Source organism: Cucurbita maxima, unplaced genomic scaffold (genome assembly GCF_002738345.1).
Source record: "Cucurbita maxima cultivar Rimu unplaced genomic scaffold, Cmax_1.0 Cma_Scf00009, whole genome shotgun sequence".
In the NCBI taxonomy this organism is placed as follows: Eukaryota; Viridiplantae; Streptophyta; class Magnoliopsida; order Cucurbitales; family Cucurbitaceae; genus Cucurbita; species Cucurbita maxima.
The window spans coordinates 5,310,731-5,326,769 of record NW_019272025.1 but is presented as its reverse complement, the minus strand read 5'-3'; the positions used below and the strand labels follow the sequence as shown (position 1 = coordinate 5,326,769).

Below are 16,039 nucleotides of genomic sequence, written 5' to 3'. Positions count from 1 at the left end.
ACATCATTCAATTCCCTCCCTGGTACAGTTCTGCTAAAATGCCAAGCTAGAAATTCCCATGAAAGCCTAAAACCAGTAAAAAAAAAGTAAAGGAGTCTGAAGCAAGAAATGCTTGAACTTGTTGGACAAAGCCTTCACTCTCAAGCTGGAGGATAGGTGAGCTAGAGAGTGGTGTGCATTGTCGTGCCAGAGACCTCAAAGCAATAAAGGGAGGGAGAGGGAGGGCGATGGAGAGTAAATTCCATACTAAGGAGAGATCAGTTTCCATTGATCGACCAGGAACCATGCTAGATATAGTTTGGGACTCTGCTGTTTCAATTCTCACCCCATGCAGATTCAGCAGGGGGAGGGCAGGGAAAGAGAGTGAGGAAGGGAAAAGCAGGGTTTGTTGCATTGGCAGAGGCCTCGGAGGAGGTGGGGGTTGGGGGGGGGGGNGGGGGGGGGGGGGGGGGGGGGGGGGGGGGGGGGGGGGGGGGGGGGGGGGGGGGGGGGGGGGCACTGTTGAGAGTAATAAATTTCAACAGTGACCATTTTTTATGGCCTAGGCAAGGAGAAAATAGAAATGCTGACCAGAGTTTACACGTCGGTTGGGAAGGAGATCGAAGCATAGAGGGTGTAAATTTGATCATACCAACCAAAATCAACCGTGACTACAGTGAGATCCCACATCGGTTGAGGAGGAGATTGAAACATTATTTATAAAGAGTGGAAATATCTCTCTAGCAAACAGGGTTTTAAAAACCTTGGAGAAACTCGAAAGGAAAAACCCAAAAAAGACAATATATGCTAGCAGTGGATGCACATGCATCCTTTGAACAAAGGGGAAACTTACACAGAAATCAAATTGCATCTTGGCATCAATTGTAGAAAGAATGTTCAGAAACAACCAGAAAACAACATCCATACGCTCTCAATACAAAGTTCTAACTTATTAATGGTCATGGGTGCAGCCATTTAATTCTGATGTGAAAAGTACAGCCAAAACATCTGGAAACTAACGCAACATGACAGTCATGATATTCATTTATTTCCAGGTAAGAACTTACAAAGACATTGCAACAGTGGTTATAAAAGCACACAAGGATGGTCGCATATAATTACACATTGAAACCACGGTAGGAAATAAACTTTTGTGCATGGTTCAAACAAAAGCTTGTGCAGCACTCATACTTAACTTTCCACATCTCTTTATTTCTTCCCACGCAGTTTTGCTCCAAGAGCTCTCTCAAGTTTGGTAATGATTTGTTGATTTGGAATAGCTTTACCAGATTCGTATTCCTGGATAACTTGAGGCTTCTCATTAATAAGCTACAGGGGAAGAAAAACATAAGTCCGGGTCATCATTAATACGCGCACATAAAAGGGGTTGAGCGAGCCAACAAAAAATGAAACGAACATACTTGAGCAAGCTGAGACTGAGTAAGCTTCTTCTCTGTTCGTGCTTGCATAATTGCTTTCTTCAGCTCAGTTGGTACACGATCATCTAGAGTCAAAATAAAACATGAACAATGATATTTAAAAACATATTGCTAACATCAAATGACGAAGCTTCGTGCACTCGGTTGTGCCATCTATAGAGAGATATAAAAGTAATTGAGATAGTAAATATATCATGCGATGCACTGCATGCAAGCTCTTTATAAGATATGAAACCAACGGATCCTCTGACTGATTGAAAAAAGAGATTTTAAAAAGAAAAATTGTACAACCATGCTATGCAAGTGTAATCCAGAAGTACTAACGTGTAAGGTTCTCAGTCTCTTCGTCAAGCTTCCTAGTGTTCAAAGAAGTACTGCTAGAAGCAGATTTGTTGGAGCCAGCAGTAGCTGCAAAACGCAAAAGAAAGTATCATTGGAACACTAAATTTCACCTGATAAAACAGACTCCTAACGAATCGTGAATAAACATAAGCAGAGTATAAGGGGGTTTCAAACAGATACGCATATCCCAACCCCCAAACGATCCTTGCCCACTCGATCCATGAGAAAATTTAGACACCCCATGTGATACCCAGTTCAAAAAATCATCTCGAATGGCCTCCCAATAAGAAACTTGGTTGTATCTCTCTAATCCAAAACCCGATTATCATCACCTCCGCGCTTAACAGTTATGAACTTACGATTAAATAGAGTTGAAAGATAAAACAAAAACAAGAAAACAGCGATTGGGGTTTCAATAAGAAAATCGAAAGGATAATTGATCAAAGTTATAGAGCGAGCGCACATTTCTTTACAGTCTCAATCTCCGCCCCGGCTCGCCGTGCGGCATTGACAGCTTTCTCATCCTTCTTCGCGGCCGCGTTGGGTGCCTTCTTCCTGATGACCACCGGCTCCCAGTCCTGTGTAAGCGGTCCGATTCCAGCCATTTCAACTTTCTTGTGTTCTCCCTCGAAGAAGTTGCTCGCTCGGTAATACGCAGAATCAGGATTAGGGTTTCTAGTCGGGGTACATAAAAAAATCTGGATAGCGTAAAACGCACGCAGTCAACTCACGCCATCTCTTATTCCCGCGAGGAACAATAAGGAAAGAGTGCTGTACCCAGCCACGTGGACCAAGTGCCACGTCAAAGCTCTTTATTTATCCTTTTTCTGTTTTTTTTTTCTTTTAAATCTTTTTATTTAATTTTTTCCACTTGTGCTCTACCATTATACATTTTAATATTTTAAAATAACATTTTCCCCTAAATCTTTGAAATCCTTATTTAAACTCTCCATTTTTACATAAGAAATAAATTAAAAAGTTATTATTAACTAAAAAATGCAATGGATTAAAAACAATAATTATCTTAAATTATTCAAATGTTTTTCTTTTAAATTCACATTGAAAATCAAAATAAATATTATACAATTAAAAAAAATGATATTATGGTAAGAAAACAAACGACTTTACGTAGGTCACCATATCATCATGTCATGTGTAGAGATGTTCTCGTCCCTGTCTCCGTCCTCGTCACTTGCGTTATTTTTTACAAATATATATATAATTTTCTAAAAGTTTTAATATTTAATAAAAAAAATATAATAAACCAATATATTTCATAAACAAACATGTACAACTTCCTTTAAAATGAATTTTCCATAGTATAGGGCAGCACTGTTGTTCCAGTAGTGCACCCCAACCCACGTGTTGGAGGTTGCTACGTACATTCGTTATCCAGCACGGTATTCGTAAATGACACGACATGGACATGGAAGGGTCAATGCCTCGATAGAACCTGGATGGATGAATGTTTGGAAAGTCCCAATAAGATGAACGACATGTTAGCCCGTTCTCAATGGCATGATCGAATGAGTTGTGATGTCCGACGACATCTCAAGACTTGGGATGGCGTCAAGACATATGGACTACGTCAATAGGGATTTAAGACGACAAGATGAGATGCGACATTGCATTGAGAGACCTTGGCCCCAAGTAGAGGCAAGGTCGAGTCGAATGACTTGATCTAGTATAGAGGCAAGTCGGATGTGTCGGAGACGATTGAACATAGTGTTTAATGATCTATCAACGTAATTTCTAATATTATAACATGGTGTTTAATATATAAAAATATTCTACCACGTCATTTTTAGTTAAATATTAAAAAAAAAAAAAACACTAAGCGGTGAGGTGGTCAACATTGACGAGCCAAGTAAGAGCCAGCGGACTCCTCAGTTTAGAGAAGCAAAATATATAAAAGAAAAAAGAAAAAAAAGTAATAATGACGTAATATAAATCCGCTCCGCCATCTTCCTTCTTCTTCCTTCCTTCCTCTGATTCTAAGCTTGCGCGCGATCCCTCAGCTTCGGTGCAGCTCCTCAGGTACCAAATCCTCTCAGGTCTTTCTTCTTCTTCTTTCACTTTCTAAATCTCTTGCTCACTAATTTTCCTTCCGCCGCCTCGCTCTCATCGGTGGCCCTTTCGGATTATGTTTCTGTAACTTTGTGTTCCTGCAATTATTCTGCCTGTTTTGGAATTCATCTTTCACTTAGGTTCTTGTTCTTGTGCTTCCCGACTGAATTTTCACATTTTCTGCTTCGGTTTATTGCTATCTACTTCCATCGGTATTTGATTTTCCTCCTCGATGAGGTTTTCTAATTTTTCATGTTGCGAGATGTTTACTAATTTCCACTGTTCTTTGCATCGCACTTGTATTTGTTGTTGAAATACGATGGAGGACTTGAGAAATCTCGTTCGTGCTTAGGATGCGATTTATTGATGTACGGGAAATGAAAAACACGGCGTTTAGTGTCCTAATTCTTTCGTTTTTCTTGCACTATCTTAGCTACAACAGTGATAATTAATGCAGCGAATGCAATTTGATTATCTTGTTTTAAATTTGATGATCCACTTGGCAAACTTTATTGTTCATTTACGCGTGGAAGAAATACTGTGGCTGTTGTTATTTTAATAACATATTGTTCTGCTTTGAGGAGCTTTTGTTATTTCACACTTAGTGTCGCTTGTTTTTCTTTTATTGTTTCTTAGGGACTGATAAGTAATGTTAAAAGAGAGGATCCACTGCCATGCAGATCTGTTGCTGTTGGCTACATATGCAGAATATACCGTCCTGTTATAGTTTTTATCATCGTTACAGTTCATAAACTTACTGAAAAGACGTTATCAGCTTACTGGCTTCGGGCTTCAGTCCTATCAGTTAAGTTGGTACCGTCATGCCATATTATATACAGAGACTTTATAATACTTGCCGAGCTGCATTGTCTCCTAATGGACCTGTGTCAGAAGAAGCCCTCGAAAAAGTTCGTGCCATGTTAGGTATGGTTTTTTCTTCACCCCATAGCTTCCGTTTAGTATTCAATTTTCAATTTATCCTCCAATCTCGCTAATTTGACGATTCAAGTTCTTGATTAAGATGTTTCATGAAATGGATTTTACTTGTTCTCACTGTCTTTGGAACATTTTAGCAATATTAGTATTATAGGGCAATCAAATCAGATGGTGGAGGCTATTCTGAAAATGGTTAAATTATACAAAATGCCGTAAATTTTGGAGTAGGTTTCAAATGTATCCCTAAACTTCGAAGAGTTTTATTTTATACTAAACTTTGAAGTAATTTCAAAAAGTTTGAAGAATTTCATTTTTATTTTTGAACTTTGAAGTTATTTAAAAAGTATATCTGGATTTATTTTTATTTTTTCGTTTCAACTATAGAGAATATTAAGATCGTTGTTAACACTTATTTCAATTCAAATGATATAGTTAACATTAGAACATCATCTGCAAAATCAATCTTTACACATTAGCTACTACGTCATTGCCTCTAGTTTAAAGATTAAAATAAACGTTTTCCTAGGGTATTATTTTTTTTTATCAATTTTAAAGTTTAAAGATTAAAATAAACGTTTTAAAGTCTAGACACATGGTTGAAACCTACTCCAAAGTTTAGAGGTATTTTGTACCATTTAACCTGATGAAAATATTCTACAACTCCTATATTGGTATCTTTTAGTTTAAGCATTTACAGAGATGCCTTTGCAACTCCAATTAGCTTACATTAACTTCAGTTGTAGATTGAGTGCCATTTGGCCTAGTGAACTTCTGCATTTCGTTCTAAGATTTTTACTTGTCAGTACTATAGAGATTCTTATTTCCAGTTGGAGATTTTTTTTTTTTTTTTTTTTTTTTTTTTTTTTTTTTTTTTTTTTTTTTTTTTTTTTTTTTTTGTAACTTCATTTGGATGAGATTGTTGCCCTATTTTGTATCATTTCATCTTATCATTGAATTTGTTTCCTATCAGAGAGAGAGAGATTCTAAAACTTGCACATCTTAGATGGGAAATTTGGTCAAACAATCTGATTTATGGCTTAAAATGGAACGACTTACCAACATACGTTGAAATACATTTGTTTGGGTGATCTGGTTCATGGCTTGAAGTGGATTGACTACCCCCTATGTCGGAAATACAATGCAGTTATTGATGGTCCATGTTATTTTCTTTATGGCTTGAAGTGAGGGGGGTAGTGTGGTGCATTACTTGAGATGGTAGAGCAAAAAAAAAAAACAAAAAAGAAAGAAAGAGCGTTCAGAAATACTATCTTTGTGCTATTCTTCCACAACATTCTTTTTTTTTTTTTTAAATGTTGCATCGTTCTCAAGTGCTCATCGAGTCTTTATTTGCGTTTCTGGTAGTTTTTCACATTTAAACATAGAGAATTTGATTGCAGACAAAATCAAGCCCTCTGATGTAGGTCTTGAACAGGAGGCACAAGTAGTTCGTAATTGGCCGGGACCTGTGCAGGAACGTAATGGGAGACGGCAATCATTTCCACCAATTAAATACTTGCATTTGCATGAGTGTGATAGCTTCTCCGTAAGCATCTATGTCCCAATCACATTTTATCATTGGAAAGTAGAACACTTAATAATTCTTTCTTGGGTATAGACTTTTTCAACTGGAAAACAACTGAACTAGACGCCTTAGATGGTTTTATGGTAATAACTAAGTTTCACTATTATGAACTCTTTTGCAGATAGGTATTTTCTGTATGCCTCCAACATCTATCATACCTTTTCATAATCATCCTGGAATGACCGTGCTGAGCAAACTAATTTACGGCTCCTTGCATGTCAAGTCATATGACTGGCTTGATTTTCCAGGACTTGATAATATTTCAGAAGGTTTGTTACTACACTCATTGTCACCCCATCCTCAGTTTTTATTTTGTCGATTTCCCAATTCTATATACGCATGCCTAGAGAGTATATGTGATTGGAAGATATAATCTCCCTCCTTGTTGTACGTTCTTAAATAGGAAGTGGCTTATCTTGGAACATGAAATTGTTGTCTGCTCGGATTATATATTTTCTAATACAGGAAACACACCTTCGCTAATAAGCACTCAAGCACTTAATCAAAGAATCAGCCCTCAATGAGCCAAGACATGATAAAAGTTTATCCAGCTAACAAAAAAAGATTATAGGTACCAAAGAAAAAGAGAGAGAGAAAGATAGCTCCGGAGGGAGACTTTGAAGTGCATAATGTTCTAAACGTCCCTGCTTCTATGAACATAAAAAAAAAAATTCTAAATTTTTTTTTCTTGCCAAGCCTCCCATCCATCACATGGACGATATTTTACCACAAAAGTTACTTTTCATTTAAGAGGGAATTAAGAAGTTTTTCAAAAGCCAGAGAAAGATTGAGGGAAACACCTAGTTATGTTAAATTCTTTGGGAAAAGACGCCCTAGTGTCTGAATGTAAGAACAGCGAAGGAACGAATGGCATTGCTTTTCCGCTTCTCTTCAGCATATTCTCGGTGATATGCACAGCTTTTACAATATCTTCTTTGAATGATATCCAGGATGTTTATGGCACATTTGGTTGCCAAAGACTATTGATGATTGGGTCGTGGAAGTTTTTTTCTGGGTGGCTAACATTTTGTGGAATTGTGTGGTGTTGTACATTGTTATGGTACATTTGGTTGAAAATAAATCAAAGGATCTTTGAAGATAAGTCGTCCTCTTTTGAGTTTTTTTGTAGAAATGTACAGCTCATCTCCTCATGGTGATGTTTTACTCGCAGGAATTTGTTTTGTAATTACAACCTTTCCATGATCTTTAACAATTAGAAAGCTTTCTTTTTGGGAGGGGGTTTTCTCTACTCCAGGCTTCAGCTCTTAGGCTGTCTTCTTCTTTTTCTATTAACTTCATATCATTTCATGTGCAAAAAGAAAAAGAAAAAAAAAAGATATATTCAGCATGTTTAAGCCTCCCATCATCAAATTTCTTCATCTAAAGGGGAAAAAGTCTCCTTTGGAATTCCATTTTCAACTAGGCAGAATATTTTATAATCCTCAACAAAAATCCTAATTGTCAAAAAAGAAGAAAAAATTGCAAGTGATCTTTAGTGCACATTAAGGTACAAGACAGATAGTCTATATGTTAAATTCTTTGGGAAATTACACCTCAGTTTTTTCACAGGGAATCTGAAATAACCGGGGGGAGGTTGTTTTCTGATGTTTATCAGCAACCAGGGGTTCTTCCAGAAACTTGTAAACCCACCTTACTATTCTGTTTAGTAAAGAACTCCTTGCATCTTTTTGATGAATTGCACCATCTTAATATTTTCAACTCCATATTTCCTAGAATCACTATGTGCCGTGAAGAGCCCCTTTCATGAGGAGATCTTTCAACTATGCAGCTGAAGATGCATGACAAATGTACAAATGCCAAAATTTAATAGACTAAAAGTGAGTTGAACTGAATGATTAGTATTCTGTTTGAACAAAATACTAAGCTTCATATATTTTGAAGCTGGGCCTTTATCATTTTCAGCCCGATTTGTGCAGCAGAAAATGCTTGACAAATGCACAATGCTGAATTTTAACAGATAAAAGTGGTAATGGATTTCTTACTGATAGGATTTGATCAAAATTCTCAGTATTGAAAAGAGAGATCAAGAGTCATTAAAACATCTAAAACCAATTGATTACTAGTAAAATTAGGAGGTAAAACAATGATATAATTCAAGTCAACACATTGCCAGAAACGAAGACATCACAAGTAGGAGCTAAGAAAAGCTTATTGGTGCATGAATCAGTCAATCTCAACACAGATGGATAAAATAAAGAAGGAGATGCATGCGTTTGTGACCAAGACTTCATGGAATGCCTCAAAAGTCAAGACAGGCTTATTCTGGTTTATACTTGGTTTTACTTGGAACCACAATTGGGTTCTAGATTTCTGAAAACTAACTTTAGATGATGAATTTTCATGCTTGATGTTGTGTGTTTGTAAAGGTATAGATATTAAGATTGCTTGCGGGAGAAAGATGATAAGACTTGCATGTAAAATAAACGTATTTGAGAAGTTGTTGGAAGGGTTTCTGATAACCTTATTGTTTAGGATATGATTGTTGCAACTCCCTGTTCCATTACCACTCTGGAGGTAGATTCTCATAGTAGTTTGATCTTCATTTCTAGTTTTATCTGCTAACTGTAGTCGGTGCCATGGCAGGTCGACCCGCAATGCTTGTCAAAGATACAGAGATGACAGCACCCACTCCAACTACGATTCTATATCCCACAAGTGGAGGCAATATCCATAGCTTCAGAGCCATCACACCTTGTGCTATTTTTGACATCCTTTCGCCCCCTTATTCGTCAGAACATGGACGACACTGTACTTATTTCCGGAAGTCTCCAAGGAAGGATCTTCCTGGTAATTCCATTTGTGATTCATTGAGCTAGTGCACGAAAAAAACAATTCCTCATAATTCTTGGTGTTGCTGACACACTTAATTGGAATTACAGGTGATTTACAATTGGATGAAGATGGAGTTTCAGTTTCTGAAGTGACTTGGTTAGAGGAATTTCAACCTCCCGACAACTTTGTGATCCGGAGAGGGCAGTACAAGGGACCTGTGATAAGAACTTGATCGATATTCCTGTTTTAGTTGTACCACGCATTTGGAAAACTGCATCTTCTAACTATGAATGATTTGAGCAAAATTCTGGTATATGGGTTGTTCATAGTCATTAAAACATTGATATTGACTGAATCAGCTGTGCATTTTTTCTTGCACATATGTTGCATTGCACCTAACTGATCTTTCATTATCTACCTCGCTTTAGTTGCTAATACATTCTGTGGGAATCTGTCATGTTTTGGTTGGGGAAGTTGACTGCGGGTGTGCCATGTGGGTTTATTCATAGTCATATCATTGCTTTTCAGCAGGCAAAAACCTAAGATACAGCCAGTCTCTAGGCTCATCACAATGCTCTACAAAAAACCCAGAATTTATTTCTGTGATATCAGTTGGGCTGGGAAGGATTGTTTCATTTATCGACTTCTGCATACCCTTCTGTTCGGTAACCGATCATGTATATCGTGACCTCTTCGAGAAAAAGGTCTGGTGTAAATGGCTTTCATGTGAACTTTTTAGGTTTGCCAAGAAGTTTTTATCTACTTGTTGAATTTATTTTGTTTTTAGTAAACAATTTTCTATAGTTTGTTCTCAAGGACGGTTGAACATGCACATGGGATCTCCAACGCTAACATTCTAAAATACAATGGCGCCGACTCTCTCTCTCTGCATTGAGATCTCACAAAATGGCTTTGTTTGCGGCGGCTCTTTTGCCAATGCTTAGAAATTAGATTCTTTTTTGTTGGCCTTGCACACTTTTCAAAACCAATAATCCAATTCTCACTGAGATATTGTTAAAGTAAGCCGTCCACTAGTAACTACTGTCCGTTTTGACTTGTTGCATATCGTTATTAGTCTCATGGATTTAAAACACGTCTAATCATTATAAGGAATGTCTCACTTTCCTCTCCATCCAACTAACGTGAGATTTCACAATCCATCCTCCTTTGGAAACCAACGTCCTTATTGGCATACCGCTCGGTATCTAGCTTTGATATCACTCTACCACTAACAAATATGAAAATATTCTTGTTTTTTTCATCCATACGAATCCCAATTCCTTCTCTCTCTCAAAATTCCTACTTTAATACTATGAATATTCGTCTCACATTTATGAAAAGTCCCCAACAATATTCATAGCAATTATTATTATTATTATTATTATGTTTCCAAAGCAAATATATTATTATGAAATGTTATGCTAAAAAAAAAACAGAACAATCGAAGTGATCACATGATTTTTTGACAGTAAATAGACCGATTCGTATGAAAATTATAAAAAATAAAGTTTGGGGCATCCGACCATTGTCTTAAGAATATTTGGGTTTTCTTTTTTGTTCCAAAGCTCAAGACTTTACTTGCAAAACCCTCTTTTCCCTCACTATCCTTTCTCTATCTAGTGCCACGATTCTCAGAGACAAAGACTTAATTGGATTAAAGCTTTCATTTTTCGTGGTGGGTTTGAAGATCCATCAAAAGGGTGTCTCAATCTGTGTCCATCTGCTGCTGGGTTTCTTCATGTTCTTCATTCTGAAGTTCTTCGCATGCTTTTGTGCCCTTTTCTTTCAGAAATCACCACAATTTTTTCTGGGTATGTTGCAAAATTCAATCTTTTTGCTTCTTTTTGTAGTTATTAGAGCAAAATGGAAGTTTATAGCTTCCGTTAGAAATCATTATCTCCACAATGGTATGATATCTTATGGGTCCATAAGGCCAACCCGATTCCTTGAGGACAAGAAATGGCCTCCCCATCAATTCTTTCTCCTCACAACCTTCAACCATCATCATCTTCATTCTCCCCCATTGTTCGACCTTACCCGCCGCTTCGATCCGAACACCCTCCTCCCATGACGTCCCTCGACTGAAGTAAGTTCGTTTATGTGACAAATCATTTCGACGTTTGATTCTATACTATAAGTGCTCTACAACAAATCATGTTCAAATACGATCATTTTGACATATCGTTATCATCTTTTCAGAAATTACTTCGAACTGATCGAACGTTTTTGTTTTCTTGAAAGTTGCAGTTACGGTTGAGTTTACGCAATAGCTTTGAAAATGGTTGCGGGATAATGAAAGAAGATGATGAACGCAGAAGAGAAATTGATACACAACTTTCTCCGTCTCATGGGAGCTCTTCATGGAGAGGACAGTATGAAGAAGAAAAAGATTAATGTAAACAAAATATATATATATATATATATATATATATATATATATATATATATATATATATATTATAAGGTTTGAAAATGGGTTGATAACTATTTAAATTTTAATTATTTAAATTTAAAGTTTACGGGTATAAATTGTTGATATTTTTTATTAAAAAAATTGTCACGTAAGAAATATTTATGAAATTTGAAAAACAACGTTAAAAAGTTTTATAACGGTCAAACATGTTGATGTTGTTTTTAAAATTTTATGAATATTTTTTAAATATGTTGAAATTTTGTAAAGTTTATAAATATTTTGGATATTTTTGAAACCTATTAAAAATTTAAAAGGGTATTTTTGGAATAGAATATTAAGGTTTCTTTCCGTATTAATTAATTAATTAATTATTTATTTATTTATTTATATTTTGAGAAATACAAAATTTATGATTATTTTTATTAATTTAACCCAATAAAGAAACAAAAATTATTAAAAACTTTATAAAATATAGACTTTTATTATACATAAATTTTATAACAAACTTCGACAATAGTATAGTCAAAAGAAACGACCTCGAACAAGAAAACCTATGTACAAATACTAATAAAAATTTATAACAATAAAATATCTCCTCGTATGCTTTTAACCGAGTTCGAATACCGTACGAACTAACTAAAAATAATCACAATAAATATATCATACTTTTTATACAGATCCATAGGACTAGAGTGTGAGAACATAATAATGGCAATAAGCACTAAATCAACATCATTCTCAGCCACCTCCACCGCAACCACCGCAGCCTCCGCCGCCACAACCACCGCCTCCGTCCCCGCCCCCGCCATGGCCACCTCTTCCCGGCTTCCCGGAGTCGGCGCAAGCAAATATTATGATGGATAGGAGAGAGATGGAGAGAAGAATGGCGGAAAGCAAGAATAAGGCTCCGGAGCTGACCAAGGAAACGTCTCCGATTGTAATTACAATTGGCCTCCCCATTTTTGTCAACGGGTAAACATAGAACAACTTGTATTTATAGTGACTGTCACGCTGACTTTTATAGTGACTGCCATGTTGTATAATTAATTATGATTATATTAATTTTTTTTAATTGTTTTAAGTCAACGTGTCCCAATTGCTTGCGAAAGGAGTTTATAAGCTGAAAATTCAAATGAATTATATATATAAACTTTTAAAATATATGTAAATTTATAAAATTTGACTTTTTTAATTCTAAAAGTAAAATATTATTGGGAGTGAATATGTTTTTAAAATATATATATGAAAAATGGTAAAATAAAAAATATTTTAGGACGAATCCGATCTCCACAAAAATAAATGTGGCGAGAATTAAAATATGAGGACGAGGATGGAGAACGCTTTCCCGTCTTATAAAACATAAGAATACGAGGATTAAAATATGTTTTTTATTCTTCATGACCAATGCCATCATCATTGGCATCAGAATACAGTGTTGTTTTGCCTTGTAGAGTAAACGAGAGCAGCCAGCCTAGACTTTGGCATCGAGTTTCTCGACGAAACGGTTGGCAATGTGCGCTTAAGCCAGGACTCGGATGGAGATTTCGGTAGAGGTGGAGCTAGTGCAATCTGTGAAGAAATGGACAAGGATCTTTTCGATCGACGAGTGCTTTCGAGATCAATTTTGCCTAGCGCTGTGGCTTTTGAGCTTGTCGATGTGATTGAATCCTGGTCGTGGCCTTCTAAACGTAGCTTCGAAGCTTCTGAACTCGTAAATGAGACAAAATCCTCAAAAGAGTCATCTGAGCTTTCTCCTTGACTTGATTTTTTATGATGATCACATTCAGAATCAATTGTTCTTCCATCTCTCACTTTTGCATCATGGATTAGATCTACGTCCAAATGACATGTCGCCTTCAAGTTCGCTTTCGTATCGTAATAAGATGAACACGAATCCATTGACTCGATACTCGTAGAGCTCAACCTCTTGTTTTTGCCTTCAACATTTAATGGCTGGACATGTTGAGGGGAAGAATCCAAATGAAGATTCTCTTTAGAGCTTGAATTTGAACTCCGAGACTTCATATTGTGAACGGAATCTACGAGCGATGTTTTCTCGACGACAAAGGGGCTCACTGAAGATGATTCGTTGGCTAACAATTCACGAAATTTGGTTCCTGCTCTTCTATGTATGGAACTCTTAACTCCTTCTGGGTCACTGGGGAAAACTTTTTCTTCAGAAAGGCGAGATTTGTATTGCCTTCTCGAGTCGTTTGGCGTGCTCTCAACCATCTGATTCGCATCGAGCGGTTTTTCCTCGTTTCTAAGATTCTGTGAATATACGACCAAACAAAACACAACTGAGAAGACTTGACATGACAATATCCAATGAATTAAAGAGAAAAGTATTCCAAGAACCTTAATGCTGCTGCAAGAACCATCAGTCAAATTATCATTCTGAACTCTAGGAGCTGAAGCAACAGAGGCGCCTTGCGTTCTCATTCCAGGAACTGGGTGTAGAAGGCAAAATCGAGCGAACAAACCACAAGATTTAGTAGATGAGTACTCAGATTCGTCGAGGCTAATATCATCGTCTTCGCTTATTTCTTCAACGTCGTGTGGATTCGGAGGCGCATAATATGATGGCAACACCGGTGGAAGTGAATTTACTCGATGTTCCTTACCCATTCTAATCAACTTCTTTGCCTCTTTTCGCTGCTCTCTTTGAACACTTTGCTTCCTATGAGCAACTTGAGGTGTTTCTGAAGCCATTGCCTTGGCAGCAGGCAGGAATCGTCCCATCATTATGTCGTGAGTTCGCTGATCTTTCGAGAACGATCCCGATGGTTTAACATCACCACCGTCCAATCCACTCAAACCAGTTACACTGCAGTTCATGGAAAATGACTCGGATCTAGAAATGGTGCCATTTGCTTCGAGACAAGTCTCATCTCCGTCCTCCGAATCAGAACTTAAATCTCTCTCGATCCTCTCCCTCAAGGTCTTAAACTTCACGATGTTCTTATGAACAGGGGAATGGTTAGAATTTGGAAGTGCTTCTCCTCCACTTGTTGACTCTTTGTTATTACAATGCTGTTGTTTTGAATCCGACGACATCCCAGAAGGGTGTTTCAGAGCAGCCAACGGCGATTTAGAACCTATGGTTAGTGATTTTCTTCCATCTTTGGGCCTTCCTGGGGCATGTTCCCATAGAAAAGGAACATTCCCCGGATTACTCACTGGACCCGATTTCAATTCCGACTTGTAGATGGGAAGAGGTGGCCAGCGATTCTCTGTTGTCACTGTTTTGTTAGCTTTCAACAACGTTTCCATGGACGAAACCCGCCTCACAGAAAGAAACGGCTGATTGAAATCCAATTGCTTGTTTTCCATCAGATTCTTCAGCTTCATACAAATACTACAGCAGCCAGGGAAGGGATAATAAATGAGTTACAATCTGAACTCAACCTCCATTAACTTCATAACTATTTTCAAATTTTCCTCTGTCAAGCAACCAATCTGATCACAATACGAAGAACAAGAACACAGAACTATCAAGCCTAAAACAGAGTTGCTATCACTTTCTAAGGAATCAAACTATTTTGATAATATGTAACAGCCCACCGCTATATCTGCTTTGATCCGTTACGTATCGTCATTAGTCTCACGGTTTTAAAACACTTATGCTAGGGGAGGTCTCTACACCTTTATAAAGAATGTTTCGTTCCTCTCTCTAACCTAAGTGGATCTCACAATCCACACCTTGGGGCCAGCGTCCTAGTCAGAACGATACCATTTGTAACAGCTCAAGTCCACTGTCAATAGATATTGTCCACTTTGACCCGATACGTATCGCCATTCGTCTCACCATATGCTAGGGGAGGTTTCCACACCCTAGTTTCGTTTCCCTCTCCAAGACCGATATCTCAAATAATAAGAACATGATTAGAAATCAACATAAACAAAACTGATATCCTGTTCAACTCAGCAACAAACACAACAAGTTCAAAATCTACACAATACAAGAAAATCAAACGCTACAACTCAACATAAGAAAAACCCATAAACTCATTCATAGACAGAGCACAATCTCGATCAAACCAAGAAACAGAACAAGAACAGAGAAAGAAAAACGAAAAAAAAAAAAACCATAAATCAGAAGCAAACCTGTGAAACAGGAGAGACCCAGAAACGAACAAAGCTGTTGATTATGAAGAGAGTGAAATATAATGAAAGAAGAAGGAATAAAGAAAGGGGAAAACGGAGGTATTAAGGATAAACTAGGCTATACGCCATGAAAGCGCAGAAGAATCAAACAAACACAATCCCCGATCAAGCTTTAATGAAAAAGGGGGTAAGGCATAAAAGGCAACTTTGCGATCAATTTTCAAAGACGAACTCAACAAAACAGCAACAGGAAGAACACCGCCTTTTCTTTTCTGGGGTTTGCTTCAGAGTAGAGATAATGGAAGTATTTGTGGATTTGAAGAACGGCCGCCCCTTCCATGCAGGGCCAGACCCGTCACTCTCCTCCTCCTTGATTTTAAT

At 37.2% G+C, this 16,039-nt stretch overlaps 3 protein-coding genes across 7 annotated transcripts; 1 reads left to right on the top strand and 2 right to left on the bottom strand.

Annotated features, from left to right (window-relative positions):
• Positions 1 to 903: 903 nt before the first annotated feature.
• On the bottom strand, positions 904 to 2,489 carry LOC111483898 (multiprotein-bridging factor 1b). Its single transcript, XM_023130276.1, has 4 exons — positions 2,224 to 2,489; positions 1,743 to 1,826; positions 1,401 to 1,483; positions 904 to 1,308 (listed from the first exon to the last, which is right to left on the bottom strand). Exons 1-4 carry the CDS (start codon positions 2,363 to 2,365, stop codon positions 1,189 to 1,191), a joined length of 429 nt encoding a protein of 142 aa, XP_022986044.1. The 5' UTR covers positions 2,366 to 2,489; the 3' UTR covers positions 904 to 1,188.
• Positions 2,490 to 3,702: 1,213 nt separating this feature from the next.
• LOC111483884 (plant cysteine oxidase 5-like) lies at positions 3,703 to 9,573 on the top strand. 3 transcript variants are annotated; one of them, XM_023130254.1, is made up of 6 exons: positions 3,703 to 3,797; positions 4,464 to 4,751; positions 6,161 to 6,306; positions 6,467 to 6,614; positions 8,950 to 9,153; positions 9,246 to 9,573. In XM_023130254.1, the coding sequence occupies exons 2-6, from the start codon at positions 4,649 to 4,651 to the stop codon at positions 9,368 to 9,370; spliced, it is 726 nt and encodes a 241-aa protein (XP_022986022.1). In that variant the 5' UTR covers positions 3,703 to 3,797; positions 4,464 to 4,648; the 3' UTR covers positions 9,371 to 9,573. The 3 variants fall into 3 exon arrangements, with proteins under 3 accessions (XP_022986022.1, XP_022986023.1, XP_022986024.1); XM_023130255.1 differs by having other exon boundaries at positions 3,708 to 3,797; positions 4,508 to 4,751; XM_023130256.1 differs by having other exon boundaries at positions 3,712 to 3,797; positions 4,603 to 4,751.
• Positions 9,574 to 12,882: 3,309 nt separating this feature from the next.
• Positions 12,883 to 16,039, bottom strand: LOC111483832. 3 transcript variants are annotated; one of them, XM_023130169.1, is made up of 3 exons: positions 15,659 to 16,039; positions 13,910 to 15,010; positions 12,883 to 13,822 (listed from the first exon to the last, which is right to left on the bottom strand). In XM_023130169.1, exons 2-3 carry the CDS (start codon positions 14,900 to 14,902, stop codon positions 12,974 to 12,976), a joined length of 1,842 nt encoding a protein of 613 aa, XP_022985937.1. In that variant the 5' UTR covers positions 14,903 to 15,010; positions 15,659 to 16,039; the 3' UTR covers positions 12,883 to 12,973. The 3 variants fall into 3 exon arrangements, with proteins under 3 accessions (XP_022985937.1, XP_022985939.1, XP_022985938.1); XM_023130171.1 differs by having other exon boundaries at positions 13,910 to 14,909; XM_023130170.1 differs by lacking the exon at positions 15,659 to 16,039 and adding an exon at positions 15,116 to 15,209.

Coding starts and splice junctions, on each gene's coding strand:
- LOC111483832 (XM_023130169.1), bottom strand. CDS start 14,902: ATGAAGCTGAAGAATCTGATGGAAAACAAGCAATTGGATTTCAATCAG. Junction 13,823..13,909: donor GTTCTTGCAGCAGCATTAAG/GTTCTTGGAATA, acceptor GTATATTCACAG/AATCTTAGAAACGAGGAAAA.
- LOC111483898 (XM_023130276.1), bottom strand. CDS start 2,365: ATGGCTGGAATCGGACCGCTTACACAGGACTGGGAGCCGGTGGTCATC. Junction 1,827..2,223: donor GATTGAGACTGTAAAGAAAT/GTGCGCTCGCTC, acceptor TGCGTTTTGCAG/CTACTGCTGGCTCCAACAAA. Junction 1,309..1,400: donor CTCAGTCTCAGCTTGCTCAA/GTATGTTCGTTT, acceptor CTTCCCCTGTAG/CTTATTAATGAGAAGCCTCA.
- LOC111483884 (XM_023130254.1), top strand. CDS start 4,649: ATGCCATATTATATACAGAGACTTTATAATACTTGCCGAGCTGCATTG. Junction 4,752..6,160: donor AAAAGTTCGTGCCATGTTAG/GTATGGTTTTTT, acceptor ATTTGATTGCAG/ACAAAATCAAGCCCTCTGAT. Junction 9,154..9,245: donor TCCAAGGAAGGATCTTCCTG/GTAATTCCATTT, acceptor TTGGAATTACAG/GTGATTTACAATTGGATGAA.